Source organism: Podarcis tiliguerta (assembly GCF_965153285.1).
Source record: "Podarcis tiliguerta genome assembly, chromosome: 1".
NCBI classification, from domain to species: Eukaryota; Metazoa; Chordata; class Lepidosauria; order Squamata; family Lacertidae; genus Podarcis; species Podarcis tiliguerta.
The window spans coordinates 63139439-63160662 of NC_139534.1; the positions used below are offsets into that span (position 1 = coordinate 63139439).

General features: G+C 42.6%; 2 protein-coding genes across 3 annotated transcripts in view; one reads left to right on the forward strand and one right to left on the reverse strand.

Moving 5' to 3' along the window:
• Positions 1 to 17948, reverse strand: part of TRPM5 (transient receptor potential cation channel subfamily M member 5) — a 48796-nt gene extending 30848 nt beyond the window's left edge. The window contains exons 1-7 of the mRNA XM_083424821.1: positions 17864 to 17948; positions 5625 to 5695; positions 5194 to 5347; positions 4119 to 4299; positions 3351 to 3517; positions 2111 to 2291; positions 1356 to 1420 (exon numbers count right to left, since the gene is read on the reverse strand). Coding sequence (XP_083280947.1) covers positions 1356 to 1420; positions 2111 to 2291; positions 3351 to 3517; positions 4119 to 4299; positions 5194 to 5347; positions 5625 to 5695; positions 17864 to 17890 — 846 coding nt within the window. The 5' untranslated portion in view covers positions 17891 to 17948. The remainder of the gene's footprint in view (positions 1 to 1355; positions 1421 to 2110; positions 2292 to 3350; positions 3518 to 4118; positions 4300 to 5193; positions 5348 to 5624; positions 5696 to 17863) is intronic.
• The window catches only part of KCNQ1 (potassium voltage-gated channel subfamily Q member 1), a 332458-nt gene that overhangs the window by 4863 nt on the left and 306371 nt on the right, over positions 1 to 21224 (forward strand). Inside the window, exons 1-2 of one of the 2 annotated variants that reach the window (XM_083425014.1) lie at positions 9039 to 9161; positions 18451 to 18508. The gene's annotated coding sequence lies outside the window, so the exon portion shown is untranslated. Of the gene's footprint in view, positions 1 to 9038; positions 9162 to 18450; positions 18509 to 21224 lie in introns of those variants that run through there. The other variant, XM_083425015.1, reaches the window with a different exon arrangement.

Genomic DNA, 21224 nt, shown 5'->3' on the forward strand with positions numbered 1-21224 from the left:
AGCTACTTTCATGTGAAATGACACTCCAGGGTCATGGGCATTCCACTGGGAGAAAATGAAAATGGTGTCAGCACTGATGAGTCTAGTAATGCAGGCCCAGTGCTCCAGGGTCAGCAGTGCCACCAGGTTGCTCTTTCTGAACGACTGGCATAGCAGCAATGCCACTGACAAGGATGCCAGGCCCATGGCACTGGTTTTGCCAGAGTCATTTGAATTTCCCCTTTCTGTATCACTGGCACCACATTATGGGGGAAGAAAGTAATTGGTGACAGTACATAGTAAGCTCATCAGATGATTGGTCCGTCTAGCCGAGTACTGTCTGCCATGACTGGCAGCAGCTCCCCAGGGTTCTGGGCAGGAGTCTTTCTCAGCATTTCTGGGAGATGCTGTGAACTGAATCCAGCTAGTAAGTCCGGCTGCCAGGGCCCCACATTCCTTTCAGAGTTGTGCCCAAAACAAAATTCAAAACAAATTAAAGGGCTTCCCACACCTGTCAAGAGCAGGGGGCCATGCTGGAACTGTAAGATGAACAATGGATGGTTTTATTTCTTGGTTTCTGTAGCACAATTTCCAGTCTGGCATCCATCTTTGAACAACTCCCAAGAAGATGGGTCTTGAGCATGCTCTGTTCCCGCTTTTTCTCAAAAACCCTTTTGCCTTTTGGTCACTAGCTGGCAGCCACATAAACATACCTTACAAGTAACCCTGGCTCATACTCAGCTATAGCCTCGTCCAGACTTCCACTTACCCTGCTGCTTCTCACCTGGGAATCTTTACCGCTGAGCCAATCTTTACCGCTGAACCGGAGAAAACATCAATTGGTTTTTTGGTGGATTGACATTTGCTTCGATTCAGCGCCAAAGAGCAGGTTTTCTTGGGGAAAGAGGTGGAGCAAACATAAAACCTCTTGGACCTATGCTTTCTAGGCATGGAACAAGCAGAAGTGTGGGCAATCCCTGTGCTGTGTGCTGGTGGTGCCTTCATTTGCGCCAAACAGGTGAATCTACCTAAGCCTGTTGAGCCGCCTTAAGCTTTTTGGACTTCAACATTGTGTCCAACTTCCTCTCTCCTTCCACTCTTGTTTTATTAACCATCCAGCCTAAAGATGAGTTCTAGAGAACTCAAAGGCTTGCTCACTATTTTGGAACATTTGAGTTGCTCCTAATAAAAGTGTGGTCCCTCTGTGACTTTTGAAGCTTTTTCTGTCACTTATCAGCAAAAAAAGCAGGCTTGGAGCCATTATTTTTCTTGGTCTACATTTCATGTCCAGCACACTGTTCAGCTAAGTGTAAGGCACCTGAATATTTGCTTAAATAGCTTCCTCTCTTATTTAAACAAGATGATTAGCTCTTTACCTCGAGTATGTTCGGTCTTCCATTCACAAGCAAGCAGAGCACAGGGATTTCAATGCTGCCTGTTCCTGGATCAATAGAGGATTAAATATTTAAGTTAATAAAATCTATGCAGTTCTATTATCTCAGCTGTTCATTTGTTTCTCCCATCTGCACGCATATCAACCCTGCTTCTCCCCGGCAAGGACAACAACAGGCTATGGTATATCTTTTATACCTAGTTAAAAGATAATGACATAGTATGGGGATATCCATTGTAAGGTTATCCTATCCTACATTCAGCCGTCAGAAATTGCATTGAATGCTATTAGCCTTCTGTGCTCGTCAGACTCCTTGCTGGATATTGTTTGGACATCTTAAGGGTGTTATACTAGAGGAGGATTTTGAACTGCCAGCTCACTTGTTAAAAGCAACTAAAATTGTGATTTGTCAAAAACAGAAAAGCCCTCTGTCACCCTCTACTGACTTTTGATTATCTAAAGCTTGGGAGACGGCTTATATGGTCAGACTGACAAATTTGATAAGAGTAAAGGAAGGCAAATGAAAATACAACTAAATTATTGAAAAATGGGGTCCATTTAATCTTTGCTGGGATAATAAAAGGCCATATATATATATATATATATATATATATGTAATCAGTAGTAGACTATTATCAACAATAAACCTATCATCTGTATTTAAACAAACGTCCTTGTAATTGCAAGGAACCCAAGTAATAATCTAGGTCTCATCTTTCCTTTTTCACGTCTGCCCACCTCCGTAGCCAGTGCGCTGTTCTGAAATGTGTTTCTCGAAGGTGAGACGTAGCCTTGTAGTCCCATCCGGCTCATTCGGATCTTTTTCATCCACCAAGATAAAATGAGAGTGGTGGTTGTCAAGAAAATATAAAGGACCTTGGGCACTGTGATCAGATTTGTAGCTTATAAGGCTGTCATTCTAGGGAAAAGGAGAGATTGTTTTTTTACAAAAACATTGGTCTGGTTCAGACATAGTGGGCAATCATGGCTTCCCACGATGAGGATGAGCTGCAGCATGTCTCAGGGTCACATGCTCACCCATCTTCTCTATTGCGTGCCAGAGTAAAAGATTAGAAGCATCTCCTATAGTTTTGAACAAACCACAGTTCCCTATGACAACTGAACACAGAGACCTGCGGCTTGTTTAAATTGTAGCTTGTGCAGAAACCAGAACCACAGTTAGCTCCTCCCTTATTCTCACTAACTAGAGTTTAAACAAACCACAGTTCCCTGAGTTGTCTGCTCTGAAGAAGGAGGTCTAATGGGCACTTCTGCATGCGTCTAGCTACATGTGTTTAGGAGCTCCTGTGCACAGAGATGGAGCAACCTGCTCCAGTACCCAGAGTGGCATGCATCCGAGGGGGCGTGGCATGTGTCCCGGGGGTGTGCGGCAAGCAGCTTGCAACCTGGGAGGTGCTGCCGATTGGGGGTCGGCATTTTGTGTGTCCCCCCCCTTTGGAATGGCACCTGGGGCAGACCGCCCCCTGCCTCTGCCTCCGCCTCGGAATACCCCTACCTGTGCGATCAGGAATGTGCATTACCAGGGTTATGAATCATGCAGGCTTCAAAGCACATTCACCAGATAGTATAGTATAGGAAGGACAGGAGTTTGCATTCTCTGTTCAGGTATAAAGCTTTAACGTCTAACTGTTGTTGTTTAGTCGTTTAGTCGTGTCCGACTCTTCATGACCCCATGGACCAGAGCACGCCAGGCACTCCTGTCTTCCACGTCTAACTATTAACTCTCAAAAACTAAAATCATGATGTTTGTGTGTGCGCGCTATATAAATATATGTGCATGCATGGGAGTAAATGAAAATCTATCCAACAAACTCTGAGAACTGATTTGTGACTTAGGGAGTCTGTACAGCACTATTCTGCCACCTGGTCAGCGGGACCCAAGGGTTACAATTGTTTTCAGGCAAAACCTCTACATCCTTTCTCCGTTTTCATAGAATCATAGAATCATAGAATATACCTTGGCATTATCCAGAAGTTCTCTGTGGCGAATTTTACCCAGTGAAGTTATTCCTATCGCAACCACTTTTACTGTGGAGGAAGTACTCGCCAGCATGTGATCCCGAACCGCTTGCCCTATATGTTTTGTTATTCCAACACGCAAGGCACTGGTAAAGATCCATGCACCTGAAACAAAATTTTACAAGCGTAAGATGTTAAGGGTTTCCCAAACTTGGGTATTCAGCTGTTTTTGGATGACAATTCCCATCATGGTCCTGCTAGCCAGGGTTCAGTTTTGGCAAATTTCCAATCTCAGCTCAATTTTGACCTTAAACAATCTGTTAAGAGTGGCTTGTGTTGGTGGCATGCATGCTGCCAGGCTCACAAATCTGGGATGACAAATAAGTATATTCCAGGTAAACCTGCAGTTCAACCCCCCCCCCCTTACACCAGGATGTACCCTCTCTTTCAATGGTTATTTCTCTATAGCTCAGGAGCGAAACATTTGATTAAATATATGCTTAAAAACAAGGGGAGCTGTGACTCAAACAAATGATACTACTTATGCTTGAATCATGCCATGTTAATCTGATATTGTCTCATTCACATGGCCTTGTTTTCAGAAAGATTTATCATATTGAATAAACAGGGATAGAACTCTTTTGATAGAAAGCTGAGCCACTTTTAACATGCAGATTTTTAAAGGAAATGTCCCCCTTATTAAGTAGGAATCATATTTGACAGGGATGTAAACAACTGCGTTCCCATTTCAAGGTGTGGAACCGACCGGTGCTTTGTGCAGCCTTCACCAGTCCTTTTCTGAAGGTGTCACGCAGCCAAGGTTTCATCTGAAAGTTCTCTTCTTCTCCTACTAAAGAGACAACCAGGTTGGGAGCAGGAAGGTTCCACTTGTTAATCATGACGTCAAATATAACTCCAGGGTGGATGGCACATGGCACCTTAATAAACTGCAACCAAGAAAAGGGCATTCAGAAAAGAGGTGAGCACCACAGGGAACTCTAGAAGTCAAGTCAAGAGCCGCTCTGCCTTTCACATGTTTTGGGCTAGCTCAAGACAGTTTACTGACAAAAGCAGAACAGAAAATGACCCAGAAAATGGCTGGGAGATCCTGCAGTGAAGGAACAGCTGTGTCTTAAGTCCTGTTTGATTGCTCCTACCAGAGCAGAAGGTGGAGGGCAACTTTTCCCATCCCTCCCCAAGTGTTTTCCCTTTGGCTTCCCTCCCATTGACATGAATGAGGGGAGTGGATGACTGTGCCAATTGGAGTAGTTTTTTGCCTTTGCGGGGGGCATGTTGGGACGTCCAAGGCCTCCCCTAATCTGCCCTTAGCATACCCCATTTTTGAACCAATTTCCTATGGTGTTTCACCAGCAGAATAGCACCAGTAGCTTTCTGTTATCATGTGATGGGTGGGCTTTGCCCATAGACTATGCCTGCAGAACTCCCTCTCTACCCATGGGGAAGGCAGTCCCCTGAGTAGATTCATTAGGCAGTAAAAACCCATCAGATGTAGCAGGGATGACTTCTAAGCAACTATGCATAAGATCAAGATCAAGGTGCACACCTGCTGAGAGGTAAATGTCCTGACTTAAATGTTTTGTGAATCACAGGCTCATTGTATCTGAGATCACTGGTTTTCGTTTTGTTTTGTTTTTAGGTATGTGAATTGTTTCAAACGTGTTTTTAGAGCTTCTTCACAGAGTTGATCCCAGATCTTGAATGTTAGCACAAAGTACAAAGATATACAAAGGATGAAAGAAATAAGATTTTTTAGGGTAAAAATAGTAGAATTCCCATCTTAAAAGACCTTCATGTCTCCCCGGTGAGAGGTTTTGTGCTACCTTTCCACGTTTCTTTCCAGAAGCCATGAAGTCGATTTCTCCTGTGCAATACGGCAATTCCCTTGGAAAGGCTCCTTCTTTCTCATTATTGTGCAGTTTTGCTTGTGAGTGCTCCTTTGGGACCACTGAGGGATCATCCGCCTGACTGGCTTCCCTGAAGTAAGATAATTAAAAGATGAGTGACTTCAATGATGGGGCTTTATAACAAAAGTGTTATGGAATTTCATCCAAAGTCATCGTGATGGCTCAAGTTCACTATTTTAGTAGCATTTACATGGCTATATATAAAGTGCATAGATGATCTAATGCATTTTATGTTATATATGTGCATCTGAATTCGTATGTATGCATGGCTAAAGAACAAGAGACACTTTTAAACCATACTTGCTGCCTTTTCCTTAATTCTTTAAGATTGTCACAAATGAACTTACACTTTACTCCTTAAGTCCATGTTATCATTTGAGATGCTTTCTCTTCTTCTAAAGGCTTGGAGAACAATATTCTGGGCAGGGGAGAGAAAAGAAGTCAAGCTATATTTAGTTTACAGCATTCTAGTTATTAATATTTCACAGTAACATTATTGAAAAAAGAAACCAGTTAAGAGGTCTCCTATGACAATTGGCTTACTGAGCAGTCATCCTGATTTGCTTATACAAAGCTTATCTGGAGGTTGTAGCCAATCTTTATTGAGTATCCATTCTAATTTGTTTGTGGGGAGATTATCCAGCAATGAGCATTCATCCTGATTTGTTTGTGTGTGTTTTCTTCATTTTCCCATTAGTCATATGTTCATCCCACACTTATCAGTGGATTCTCCTGTCATTTTCCGCACTGATTCTTTTTCCGAAGTACATGTGTTGCAATTAGGCTGACAGAGCACTTCAATTTGAATTGTTCAAACCTTAATTTAAAGTATGTGCTCCTGCAAAAGAGTGATAGTCTGGAGGTACCCAGAAGAGGAGACTGCATGTTTAAAGGCAATCCTTTTCAGCTGTTGCTCAAGACAGCACTACCTCCAGCCAGAGGGAGGTGGCAAGCGAGTCATAAACAAAGCATAATAGAAACACTTTTCAAGTGGGAGTCAGAGAAAGGGAGAGAGATGAGAGAATATGAAACATTGTAAACAGGACCTTTTTCAGCTGGAACTCACTGGAACTCAGTTCCGGCACCCCTCATGTGGGCACCATTATAAGAGAACAAGGGAGGCGTTCATAGTGAATTTCGGTACCTCTTTTTTCTGGAGAAATAGCACTGATTGTAAGCGGTGTGTGTGTGTTTGTGTGCATGCTGCCAGTCCCTCGCTCAAGATCTGATGAGAGGTAATGGATTTAGTTGTCTGTTGGAGTGCTTAAGCTGTGCCCTCACTTGAGCTCAACTTGCATATTTATAAATAAGCTCAAACATGACAAAATTTCCAGAAGCCACTAGTGGCCTCCTTCCAAAGAAAACCAAACCTGGGTAAGTGCTGTGCCCCTGGAACTTCTCACAGCCCAGGGAAAGTAGGGAAAGAAGCATAACGATATCCTGTTTTAGAGCAGAGGAGCATGCATAATCTTTAAGGTATATTTTTGTTTTATTGTGTAAGATTTTAGGAACTAGGTGTTAGAATTCCTGCTCCGTGATTGCAGTCATGGGATTGTTGTCTGTCACATGATGGTATATGTTTTGACTCCACAGAGTGGGAAGTGACAGAGACAGGATGTTTATGTTGCTGCGTTCCATGAAGTGGGACTACTGTCCTTTGTTCTTTCTCTTTGCTGTCTGATGCTAGAGAGAGAGGGAGCCATGTTGCACTGCTCCATGTGTGTTTATGTGTAAATAAAGTAGATTAGCCAAAATGCTGAGTTGCTGGGGTCTGTCACGCAAACGGCAAAGACTCTGCAGATCCCTAAGTGTGCCGATGTCTGTTGGCATTGGTCGCTGTAATGTTCGGGCTGAAGAAAGCTTTTGAAGCTCCCGAACGATCGACCAGGAGGGAGGGAACATGCCAGTCGGGCATGTGTCTCTGCCAGGGTCCTACTCGAGACTAGGATGAGCTCCTGACACTAGGGTGTGGATAAGACGGTAGGGATAGAACTGCAATAATTTGACAGCTCTATACAGATGAGAGATATGGCACAAATTAATGGTGAATTTCATTCACAAGGTTTATTTATGATGTGGGCTGAATGACACATACAAAATAGTTTACAGAAGAAGATTGCACACATACAATACTTTGTCTAGGGAGAAGATAAATCAGCAGTACTACTTATTTATTGCAACTGGAGCCTGTAAAGTTATCTATGGCCAAAATACTAGACTGATATTTCCTAGTGCACATACATGGTTCTGCAACGAATTTTCACAGTATTTGGTTTTAGATTGCAAATTGGCCTTGGAAGGAGCTGGCTTTTGTTGCTGACAGTACTATTGCTCTTTTTCCTTTTTAATGTCTCTTTGGGGGCCTGCCATTTCATCAGCCTGTATTTAACAATGATGTGACTAAGCTTCAGTGAAGGCCATCTGATTCAAATCAAAACGAATGAACACGGTGAGGGAAGAGCCAGAAAAGGAAGGAAACCTTCCCAGAAGACAAGAACGAAAGTGATCCACAGCAAATGGCCCTGTATCAGCTATAGAAATTAGCTTGTTTATCCTGTTGAGTAAACATATTCATGCTGACTAAGCATGGCAATGGGGGGGTCAAAGTGGTTTCTGTTGGCCCTGTTCTTCTGTGCATATTCGTAATAGCTTCTGAACATAGCACTCACACATTCAAAGTACACACAAGATTGGAAGTACAATATGTTGTATATGTGTAAATTCCAGTCAGAGATTACCATGAATGTACATAAGAACATGGATCATGCCAATGTCCCATCTAATCTAGCATTCTGCCCTCACAGTGGCCAGTCAGATGCTTCTGGAAAGCCAGCAAGCAAGATTTGAACACAGCAAGAGCCCTCTTCTCTCCTGTAGCAACTTGGTATTCAGAATCATTGCTGCCTCCAGCCCTCATGCCTGGTAGCTGTCAATAGCCTTCTCCTCCTATATAGAAGGGTGTAGTTTCAGATACAATCCCAGCACTACCCTCATGTCTCCATTTGTAACCAACATATCTATGTTGTCTGAACACGGCTGCTTTTGTCATTATTTTATCCCTCTTCTTTAATAAAATAAGCTAAAAGCAGACATGGTTAGAATAATTTAATCTTTCTTTCTTTCTTTTTCTTTCCTCATGAACAGCTTAATAGTATCTATATGTTTGCACCCTAGATTTCCTGTTCTCTTAAGAAAAGTAGAAAATGCTCAGGCGTATTTTCTTTTACTTGAGCACGAAATGTGGTGAACTTAATTTAGCAGCTTTTTCTTTCCTCATGAACAGCTTAATACTATCTATATGTTTGCACCCAAGATATCCTGTCCTCTTAAAAAAAGTAGAAAATGCTCAGGCATATTTTCTTTTACTTGAGCACGAAATGTGGTGAACTTAATTTAGCAGATTTTGGTTAATTCTCAGGGATTCAGGTAGGCCGGTGTTAATCCAAAAGACAGACATACTAAGCACCACACTGAAACATGATTCTGTTTCAGAGCAAGAGATTAACCATTACAAGTTGTGTTGGTATCAACATGTGATAATATTGTGAAATGAAAATAATTGTTATTGTTGAGGAGGAAGATTGGTGGAGAAAGATGACTGCTGCTGAGCTGTAATAAACCCCTGAATTAAAAAACAACAGGAGCAAGTGCTCCTGTCAAACTAACAGTGATGTCCATAGATCCTTGGGAGAGGCCATTTTGTCTGCCCCACAAACATCTGTTGCTCATATGGTGGTAACTCAAGATGGAGCCTTCTCTGTGGTGGTTCTAAATGTCTAGGGTCTCTTACCAAGAGGGGTCCAGCTAGCCCCATCTCTGATGACTTTCTGCCAGCAGTTAAAGACCTCTTTATTTAGACAGGACTTTGAACCATAAATTGATTTGTAAGTATGTTGTAATTTGTTTTTATTTTATTTTATTACTTTTATTTTGCTTTAAACAGGTACATATAAAACAGGTACATATAAATATAGACAACCAAAATTACAAAGGAAAATTCCTTAATAGTAATGGGGGAAAACACACATACACAAAAATCAAAGTACATGACACAGAACGGAAGTGTACAATAGATGAGCTTTCCTGCTTTGGCTCATCTTCCTTTTTCTTTTTCTTTTTTTCTTTTATCTTTCCCATAATTGCTTATGTTTTTAAATTTTTTAGTGATGCTCTAGTGGTTTGTGTTTGTTGCATTTAATGCTGTGTCATTGGATGTATATTGTTGCTGTTAGCCACCTTGAACATCATTTGGTGGGAAAGATAAGATACAAATTTAACATGTTTGATAAATAACAAGCAAACAGTCATTGCAAATGACTCACGGATGCAAATGGCAGGGTAGGTTGTTGTGGCTCCCTTTGAAGGAACCAGTCTTATTTTCGGTAATGATGCAAAACACATTGACATCCAGTTCATCCCATTTATTTCCATTTTCTAATTGTCGCTGTTTTGCAAGAGGGATCCAAGAGCATTCCGAAACCTGGCTTCTCCAATTAAATTGGATTAAAGGGCTCTGCCACCCCAGTGCAACAAATCCCCATCGAAAAAGAAACAGGACTTTTCACAGTTTGGAAACTGATGGGAAAATGTACTGGAAAGTGTGGGATGAATGAATGAGTAATGACAACTCCCCAGGAGCAGATCAGGGCACAATCAGTGTTATATAACTGCCTCACAAACAAATCAGAATGCCAGAGAGAGAGACAGAGACACAGAGCGATGTCATCAAGAAAGGCCTGAATGCATAATAATAATAATAATAATAATAATAATAATAATAATAATTGCAGCTGTTCTCAGTACAACCTTTGTCAGGAAGCACTGTGGCGCTGCTCGCTTTCCACACTCTTATGGGCAACCAAGTTTTTGGCAGCCTAATGATAGTCCCATTCTGCCTTTCATGGCTTCTAATTTCTCCTGCTCTGAACCCCACAATCACTCCATATTTCTGTGTATTGAACCTCATAATCGCCCCCATCTTTCTGTGTTCTGTACCGCTAGGACTAAGCCTAGCTCACAATATCCAGTTCCTTTGCTTTTCCACGTGTGAGTTCATCCACTACTGCCATGGTCAGTTCCCCCTGTCCCTGTGCCTTGCAGTCCGTTCCCCTCCTCCTCCTCCCTCCTCTTCTCACTTCAGGGTACAGCAGCATTCAGAAACAACCACCAGGTGGCATCTTAGAGCAGCACTTGGGAAGGTGTAGGCAGCACTTCAGTTACAGGTGTGCACTGAAAGGCTTTTCAATTCCCCACGTTATCTGCCCCCCCTCCTGCCCCGATTTATTCTGCCCAGGAGCTAAAACGCTTCATTGGCTCAAAATGTAGGAGGACTGGGGCTGTGAACTGATTACAGAATTTTAATTGGTTAATTACCTGCTTTTCATTTTTAGTTAATTGACTGCTGGCTGTCAAAACCTCAATATAGATGCCTTTTTTAGATACTGGAGGAAGTGTGAGATAAATTACAATTTAATACACGAGAGCTGCCTCCGCTTGCTAGAAGAAAGATCGTCTTTAAGCAAGAGCATCTCCTGGGTTGTAGAACACCCTTACAAATGAATTACAAATGACCCTGACAGTACAAGCCTTCAAAGAGGCCTTTAAAAGGTATATATTTGGGTTGCCTTTTCCTTGGTGCCTCTATCAAGCTGCTGAACTATTTTTAACTGGATTGCACTCAGTTTTATGGAGTGCTTTTGCCTCTGTTTTTTAAACTGCCGTTATATACGTTGGGGGGGCATTGAGGGGCTACAAAAACCATTTGGGCATCACATTGGGGTACCACAGCACAGGGATGGGGGCATCTGTGTCTCGTGCAGAAGGCCTGGGTTCTCTTTCAGGAAGCACTGGGAGTGCTGGCTGCCTGACATTCTTGAGAGTCGCTACCAGTCAGTATAAGAAATTCTAAACTAAATGGATCAATAGTCAATATAAGGGAGCTTTCTGTTTTCCTATGTACATATGGGAACATTTTTGTGTGTGGGGGGGTGATATTAAAACGTTCGTTTTTATTTAAAATGGGCAGATCTTGGGTCTTGGATGGTCACACAATATTTTGGCGTCCCTGTGTCACAACAAGTAGCAATCAGCAAAATAATAGTAATAATAATAACAGTACCACAGCAGACAACCTAAGGGATCAGTTGATTTAAAAAATCTACATTATTATTATTATTTAAAAGCACTAAAAATAATAATTTGACAACACAGCTGGAGACCTATAGGAGCAGTCCAGAAAATAACAATTTTTTAAAAGTGACACATTTGAGGGAGTGATTGGGGAGCACAACAAACCAATTGGAGGGCCATACACAGGCATAAGTTGTTGTTAGCTACCCCAGTTCAAAGAGATGCTGCCTTCCTTTACTAGCTTTGTAACATTCTGCTCTCCAGAGTGCATAGCATGCCTTACAACGAGCATCTCAAAGATGCCTGTGGCTGAAGGGGCTGGAAAACAATATGGGAAGAAGAGGCCTGTGTTGTGAGACTGTTCTACACGCTGGAAAATCAACAATATTACCCCCCCCCCAAAAAAAACCCCCAACTCCTTCATGTATTTTTCCTTTAAGTATCCTATATGCAACCGCGGTAATCTCCTGATTCAAGGAACAGCTTCAGTCACGTTACCTTTTTAAAAGAGCAGTGTATTTATAGCGATCGCACTGCCCTAGATACCTAAAGGTTCATCCATTTCCTTTTATAGGAAGTGTGTGCTAATTAATGGGAAGGAAAACTCGAATATCCCTGGGAAGAATGAGGCCACCCAAGTATGCTATGGTACTAAAACGCAGTAGGCTACTAACTATCGCAAACTAGTCTGACGAGTTAACCTCCGTCGGAAAAACAAAGTAGCCAGTGCCGCCTACACATCAGGGCATGACTCAACATAACCTAGACCCAGTGGTAACCTCAGTATGTGAATCAGTTTTCATGTGATCTGCTTATTATAATCTCTGAAGAGATACTTAGGAGTAACTGCGTTCGTGGCCTCCCCGAGCTCTTTGAATGCCTTTTGCATTTACCACAGGCAGTTCAGAGGCAACTCTGCTATTAAGGCTTTCTAATCTAGGTTGCCACTTAGCTAGTTTCTGACTACTGAAGTAAGCGGCTTCCTTCACTTCTATACTTTTTAATGTATCACTACAGGCAGTGCTATTTTTCTAGAAAAAGAGGTGCCACGAACGCCTCCCTTGTTCTCTTAGAGTGGCCATGACACCCACCTAAGAGGTTCCGGAACTGAGTTCCAGGTGAAAAAAAGCCCTGACTACAGGGAATATTTTAATTTAAACATTTCAAATATTCTCTGACTAGATCAAGATTTTCAAGGTTCTGGGCAAACAGTGTCCTCCTCCTCTATTTGTCTGCAGGTCCTCACCTCCATTGGTATCCCTATTTTAATTTCCCACAAATCCCCTGAGGTAGCATCACTCCAGGGCATTCTGGGAAATCAAAATGGCTGCGAGATTGAGCTGTTGGGCATTGCTTGAAGCACCAGGCACCAGTGATGGGCTCTGCCAGCCCTGGAGTTATAGGGCCCCAGCAGGATGCCAGATGCTGATGCCAGTCTTGACCCTTCGAGTAAAGGTGACAATCCTGTGCCTGGCCACACTGTCTCATTTTTGGCTATGATTCACCCAGGCAAACAGTAATTGGACCTCGTGAACCACTGCTTCCCTGTATAGGCATTTGTTTTCCTCTGAAAGAAATAAAATATTCCATACCTGCCAAGTGCCCTGGAAAAAATGGGGCACCCCATTTTTTCATGCAAGATCTCAGTGGCCATTTTGGGTGCCGTGATCTCACATGCTTTTGTGCTGTGCTCTAGCCCCCAAAAAGCAATTTTTCAGGGCTGGAGTGCAGCATGGGTCACATGAAATGCCCATGAACACATCCCGGAAGGCATGCATTCTGGATTCAGATCCAAAAAAGTTGCATGGTATGATATTCTCCCATTCCATTTCTGTTGACAACCATCTTGGATGGAAATTTTATGTTTTGTTAAATATCCGAATGTGATGGCCTTATTTTGGCCTGGCCATTACCTTGCACCTCATTCCTTCTGAGCTGTTTTCATACTAATTTTGAATACATTTACCACAGATGCCTTGTTTTTTCTATTAATTTTCAGCTTTGGCCAATGTGAGGGGAAGAACCTGACTCCTCACATCCTGGCTTAAGTCAGTGTCACATAAATGTTTCAAGGTTTCCTCCAGCTTTTTAAAGTCACATAAGTGCAACAGATATGTACAGGTGCACACAAGCCCATAGCAATGACCATGTGAGGGGCAGCGCACTTGTAAGTAGTATGCACAGACCTGGCCTTGAGGCTGACTCAGAGACCTAAGGCCTCTGTTTTGAATGGTCTGGCAGGCTAAAGGCTGGTGCGGCTTCGTTGAACCTCTTTCTAAGAAATACTTCACAACGAATGCAGAAGGGATCCAGTTGAGTCACGGTGGCTGCCTGAATGATCCTGTGCTTTGTTAGCTGCCCATGGAGGAAATAAATTGTCTGCGATTGTTTGGCTTTGGCTGCTGGAATGGGAGTGTGCTGCCAATTAGTTCATAAGCCCTAATTGGGGTAGGAATTTCTCTTGCATGCCAACACAGGCACAAAGCCTGTTCTCACCTCCATCCCCCGCCCCAACCCGCAGCACCATGACAAAGGAAGCTGCCTTCCCCAATTGTTTTTAGGCAGCTAAGCCTACCAGCTGCTCTGTCGTTTTCAAGGGGTCTCAGGAACCAATATGGCTGCTCATTCTTGCTCTCCCATAATGCCTCAAGCACCAAGCCTAGGCCCACTTGACAGCTTCAGTGACCTCTCTCACTGCTGACTTCCTTGGACCTATTTTGGGCAAGGGTTTTGTATGCAGATTCCCAGCATTTCCAGGGAAAACCCCTGGTCTGAAATTCTTATCAGCTGCTGTCAGTCAACGCAAACAACACTGCGCAGTATGAAGAACTTTCCTAGTAGACAAAGGAACGCTGGGCTAGACAGGCCAATGATCTGAATTGGCATAAGGCAGTTCCTTACGTTCCTATCTCTGCTATGATATTCCCCTCCCTATTCCTGAATAGGGATGGTGATAAATAGGCACAGCCTGGCAAGGACTCAATTACTTTTCTGTTTATAGAATTGGCTGTTGGGCAAATGCACAGACATTATCCCTTCTAAGGTTTTCTTTTCATTTAGCTCACGTTGGCATGCAGTATAAACATACAGATGCAAATAAAAGCCCACTTGGCCCCTTCATTTCTCAAAGTGTCACACGGCAAAGAATAGCTGGAGATATTTGACTATTGTTATTTCTGTGAGTTGGCCCAAATTTGCTTACATGCTGTCATGAAGCTGACACACGGGGATGAAAGAGGCATATTGAAATGGGAGTGGTTGGAGTCAAGGAAAAGTGGGGATGAAACGGGGGGGGGGGGGTGCAGGGCCAGCCATCCCATTAGGCCCACTGAGACAGTTGCCTCAGGTGACAGGGTGGGGACAGCTGTGAGGAGCAGCAGATCTGGAAAAAGAGGAGTGTTCTTACATGCGTTGGCTGCCTTTGCCACTCTCCTTTCATCTGTGGATGGGAGCTGCTGTCACCATCCCAGTCACCCCCTGAGAAGGAAAGCCCTCTGCCACCACCTCAGAAACAGCTGCCCACCCACCAAGACTCAACTCCTCCTTTCTGCCCCAACCTGCCCCAACCTGCTCCTTTCTGCCCCAACCTGCTCCTTTCTGGCCATTTTTCTCCCCCTCTGCCTTCAGCACACTGGGGCCTCCCTGGGCCATCTCCAGTCACCTCAGGTGGTGGTGGAGGAGAAGGATGTTGCGCCATTTTGCCGCACGCAACAAAATGTCTTGGGCCAGGTTTGAGGGTGTGTGTACCCATCTGAAGCTGGGAACAGGTGACCTATGAAGCCTACAGCCAAGATCTGTATAGTTAAATCAGAAACACCAGCACAGTGGTCTTTGGACCTCCAGCGTTTTCATTCCTGTCCTTTCTTTCTGATATCCACACTCCCCCCCCCCCCCCCCGTTTTACTTCACCCATCGCCCTTCAGCTTAAGGTCCTGCCTCTTTCATACACCTTTTTCTTTTCAGCCAGAGTGGGGGCTGAGTTCCCTGCCATTTTCCTGAGGAAAATTACTCTCCTCACACCTGTTATTTGCCCCACAAGGAAAAAGATAGGCAAACATGCAGAGATTTTCCAGAGAATGCATATCGGTTTTATATTGTTCCTCTTATTACTTATGGAATGATAGCTCAATCACCTATTATTTCAGTAAAGTTCAGCCAGTGAACAGCACTTTACATTTTTTCATAAAACTTATATCTCATCTTTGCTTCATCAAGGTGCTCAGGGTAGCGTACTCATAGAATTACCCCACCAGTCCTATGAGGTAGGCTAGCCTAAGGGACAGAACACCAAGTTGACTTTAGGCCTGTGCAAGCGTTTGAGCCCAAAACCTTCCAGTCCTACGTTCTATGCAACATTGTTCCTGTTGAATTCTTACCACTGATGCAATAAATGTAAGCACGATAATTCTGCTCTGACTTTCTTTACTTCTGTATAGTTTCTCTTGAAGGTCTGTGTTTGCACAGTTGATGAAAAACTAGTTGGGCTTTTTTCCCCCTTTTGTAAAACAGCAACAATATTCTGCTTATTTATGGATGTGTATTCAATTTCACATGCAGGTTTAAGGAGGAAGTGTATACAAATGTCTATACCTCTTTTGCATGAAGCAGAAAGGCTTTGTGCTTTAAAATGACAGCCCTTGCCGAGTTAGCTTCATCTGCTTTGTTTTTAAAATTGAGCAAAACAGCTGAAATCTGAGTCCCTTTGCACACCACTCCTTGCAACCAAGATTGGTTTAGCTGTCGTTTGCTTCCTTCTGTTTTGTACATCTGCTTATGAAAGTATTGTTGTAACCTAGGGGATCACAAATTATTTGTGTCCAGGGGCACATTCAGAAAGTTAAGAAATCGTCATGGGCACACAAAATACCCATTTCACAGAAGGGTGGGGAGAAACTGGCAGCTTTCAGACCCCAACAGGCAAAAAGCCACCCTGCACCCTCCAGGCACCCTTTCAAAACCAAAGAGCAAAAAGTTTTTAAAACCTCATTTAAAATAAAATAATTGGGAGGGGAGTGGGCTTTGGTGTGTATCCAAGAGGTATGTCTGATTATGATTATCCCAGCTGTAACTCAACCATTTCATTTTACTTTATTAAAAAGAAGCATTGTGAAGTGTTGCTTAGGTCTGATTTCCAAAAATGCTACTATAGGATACCATACGGTCTAGTATAGCTGAAATATGGCCTTAGAATTTTTTTAATTGTGGTTTTTGTGCGTATTAACAGCACATCTGAGTGTGACGGCCGTGCTTTTCAGCATGAAGACAAATATGGTGTTAAAATGAAGCTCACAGCTAATCTTCAGCTGCAGAAGGAGCCTAGCTCTCCTTCTTATAAGCACCTCACACTTCTCCTGTGGGTGATGTCAAGAAATTAACTGCGTAGAAAATTGACCCTCCAATTGCTTATACCAAACTTTAATAAGTACAGCCTTTGCTAGGGTTCATCTCCATGGGGTGGGGGGTTTGTAAATGATCCAAGTCACAGACTTGGAGGAGCTTTCCTGATCTGAGATTACCATACTACAATTAAAGTATCCCAAATAGATCTTATTTCAACTTAAAAGGAGCCCCTCAAGGAAGCCTCTCTAAGCTATCAATTCCATTTGCAGGCTGCTCTTATAGTAGGAAACCCTTCTTTATGTTCATTCTAATGTACATCCCTGCAGTTCAAAATCATTCCCTCTCCCTATCCTCAGGTTTATTATTTCTTCATTCTCATCTTGTGTAATGTGTTCAGTTCATACTTTAGCATGTAGACAAACAGGAAGGTGTTCAGAGGAAGGGGGGGAAAGGCAGCCAGTGAAATGGAAAACAAGATTGGAAGGAAGTGGGAAAGTGGGCAAATTCAACCTGGAAAAGAGAAGGCAGAGCAACTGAGGAGGCGACTGTCACAGAGAATAGGGGGTAAATTCATTCAACCAACCAACCAACCAACCAACCAGTAAGTTGTCAAAATTAAAACAAATCTGGCTGTTGTGAACTATTACTGGCACACACACACACATATCTGTTGTTGAATATATTTTGCTATGGTGACCTGCGACAAGTATTTTATCTATTATGCAGCTAGCTGTAGTATGCCCGTAGCGTGTAAATGTAGAGTATGCTACTGTGAAACTCTGAAATGGTAGAGATGGTCAACAAACATGAGCAAATGTTGTCGATTCCTTTCCCACATGTATCTGTTCAATGTCCAAAGTGACATTAAGTAAATACTGACAATAATGACCATTAAGTGACAGGCCACATTCACTGGTTTATCTCTGCATTTCTAGGAATTCATCAGATGTCTGCTGCGTTGTCAGCATTCTGGGCTGATGGTTGGCAACCTCCATCATTTTGGACATTCACTGAAATATGTGCACAAGATGACCAAATATCTAATCACCTTCAGTGCCAATGGAAATGCTCTTAAATCTATAGTAGTCTGTACATTTAAAACATTCAGTTGTCTTACCTGCTGACAGTCCTTTGGGGTGGACATGATTCAGTACTAGCAATGCCGAAGTTGCTTCAGGTAGTTAAGGCATTATTGCTTTCCCCCTTCTCTTGTGGAGGCAGCTGTTTCTGTTTTAACCAAAGCAGCCTTCCAAGTGACCCTACCCATTTAAAAAAAAATTTTTTTTTAAATGACAGCCACCTAACACCAACACAAACACCTGCTAGAAAAGGAAACCAAGCACTGCTTCCAGGGTATGGGTAGGAGGAACCCAGTCAAATAAATGTATATCCAAATAATAGGCAAATACTTCTGTTGCAGTGTCTAAAGCAGTTATGGGGCATATGACCATCAAAACCTGGATACACACACACACCATACAAACCTGAAAACACTGCACACAACTTCAAAGCAATTTCACAGAGAAGATAAGAACATCTGGGCCTCTTGTGCCCTGACCCAGCAAATATAGTTCTCTCTAAATAATTATTTTATGTTATGTTATAAAAATGGTTGGACTATTAGCTTTCTGGAGAGGGAACATTTACCATGATCAGCCCTAGTGGATAGGCAAAATGCAGTATTTTGCTTACTTTTTCTTTCAGAAGCCATAACTCTGCCATATCTCCTGAAGCAACCTTGAATCCATGCAGACATTCTGAGGTGAGTTCTCCCACCACAGAATAACTTGGTTAGATGTATCATTTTGATGAGGAAACTTTTTTTTATAGCACATCTCACAGAGAAGGCAAAAGTGGTTATCTGTACCCATTTTCAATTGTATAATATTAATGCTGTGTTGTCTGGATACAGGCATAAGCCTTAGTGGGGAACCAATGTTTTGCCATTGACTTTAGTAGAAAGCAGACCATTCTCACTAGATTAAGATCTGTATCATAAGTGTAATACACATTTCAGCTGTCATATTTCTAAATATTGCAATTGTCCTTACTTAGACCATCTATGACACTTTTCTGTTTTGTTTTCTGTTTTAACAATCTTGTGTATTTTATATTCTGTCACTTTTTATTTGTGGCTAAAGGTAAAGGTACCCCCCCCTGACCGTTAGGTCCAGTCGCAGACAACTCTAGGGTTGCGCGCTCATCTCGCTCTATAGGCCGAGGGAGCCGGCGTTTGTCCGCAGACAGCTTCCAGGTCATCTGGCCAGCATGACTAAGCTGCTTCTGGCTAACCAGAGCAGTGCACGGAAACACAGTTTACCTTCCCTCCAGAGCGGTACCTATTTATCTACTTGCACTTTGACATGCTTTGAACTGCTAGGTGGGCAGGAGCTGGGACTGAGCAACGGGAGCTCACCCCGTCGTGGGGATTCGAACCGCCGACCTTCTTAGCGGCAAGCCCTAGGCTCTGTGGTTTAGACCACAGCACCACCCATGTCGCTGTGATTTGTAGCTAGTGGACCCTTAATAACATTATCTTCCCTGAGGGAATTGCTCTGCACTGCAGACTACATTGGGTGTCAGACTGTGGGGTAACACCACAGAGGCAGGAAATTCTCAACCGTTTAGTTTATTATTACAGAACCTGTGAAAGAAAATGTAAGTGATGTTAGTTTGCTTTGTTTTTTGAGGAGAGTGATGCAGCAATTCTGATTATGTCATCTTGGGAGTTCCCTAATGAAAGAAGGGTGAGCTAAGAATTGCAGTCACAGCGGATTACTACATAAATTAATTGATTCACTCTGTCAAGTGCACTCCCCCCTCAAAGTTTATCAGCCTTAACCCACTGGAATTTGCTACTAAACGTTTCACAACATACGAATTTGTGTCTTAAGAAACTTTTATATGATTGGAAAGTAAACCAGGTTTGATTTTGAGTCAATATCCTTTTCTTCCTTCCTGTTCCTGCTCTACAATGATTGCTCCATATGTAAACAAGTAGTGTTTATAGTGGTTTCTGGAAATGCCCTTCTTCTCCAGTATCCAAACAGTCTAAGATCATCATTTCTCCCTGCAATGGAGTTGAGCTTACCTCCTTGTTCTCTGCCCCTACAATTGGGAAAGGAGCTAAGGCCTTTCAGGGGAGGGGAAACTTGACACATGGTTGCCATTATTTATTTATTATTAAAGGTATTTATGCACCACTTAATCATTAACGTTTCTAAGCAGTGCACATACAATTACAATAAATAAATAAATAAACCACATGAAGAGTAAGAGTAGTAGGAAATGCACGATGAAGCCAAACACTGCCTTAAGATGCCTGCTGAAATAAGGGGGTGTTTTTCATGTGCCTGAAACTCGGCAAGGAGGGGGCTGTCTAATCTCGGTTAGGGAGAGTTCCACATCCTTAGACCTGCTACACTGAATACATGGCTACTAGTAATTGCAAATTTTGAATGCAGAGTAGCAGCCTGTGGTTGTTTTGTTTTTTTGAATAGGGAATCCTATTTGTTGTTGTTGTTGTTTATGAAACACTACCCATAACCCCATGAAGTGATTTACAGTACAATAAAAGCATATGCATAGCAACGGCCTTTATAAAAACAGCAAAAACGTTTGCATATATGACAATTAAAAATAACAACAAACATAACAAAGATAATGTGAAACTAAAAAAGGAAAATATTTCTACGATCTGAAGAGAAACCAGAGAATAGATAATATACATCTAATACATATAGCAACTGGGGTAAAATTCTGCAGTCAGGTGCACCAAGATGTCATTCTTTTATGGGGGGGGGGGGAGAGAATCACATGTGTCCTGATGTCCTCTTATTATGTTATTGCATGCGTGTGAAGGACTTGTTTGCTCATAGCTGTAATAAGATGTTATCTTTTATTGCCAAATCATCAGTGTTCTCACCACATCTGAAAGTATTCGGAATCAGGAAGGATAGAATCATAGAATCATAGAGTTGGAAGAGACCACAAGGGCCATCGAGTCCAACCCCCTGCCAAGCAGGAAACACCATCAGAGCACTCCTGACATATGGTTGCCAAGCCTCTGCTTAAAGACCTCCAAAGAAGAAGACTCCACCACACTCCTTGGCAGCAAATTCCACTGTCAAACAGCTCTTACTGTCAGGAAGTTCTTCCTAATGTTTAGATGGAATCTTCTTTCTTGTAGTTTGGATCCATTGCTCCGTGTCCGCTTCTCTGGAGCAGCAGAAAACAACCTTTCTTCCTCCTCTATGTGACATCCTTTTATATATTTGAACATGGCTATCATATCACCCCTTAACCTCCTCTTCTCCAGGCTAAACATGCCCAGCTCCCTTAGCCGTTCCTCATAAGGCATCGTTTCCAGGCCTTTGACCATTTTGGTTGCCCTCCTCTGGACATGTTCCAGTTTGTCAGTGTCCTTCTTGAACTGTGGTGCCCAGAACTGGACACAGTACTCCAGATGAGGTCTGACC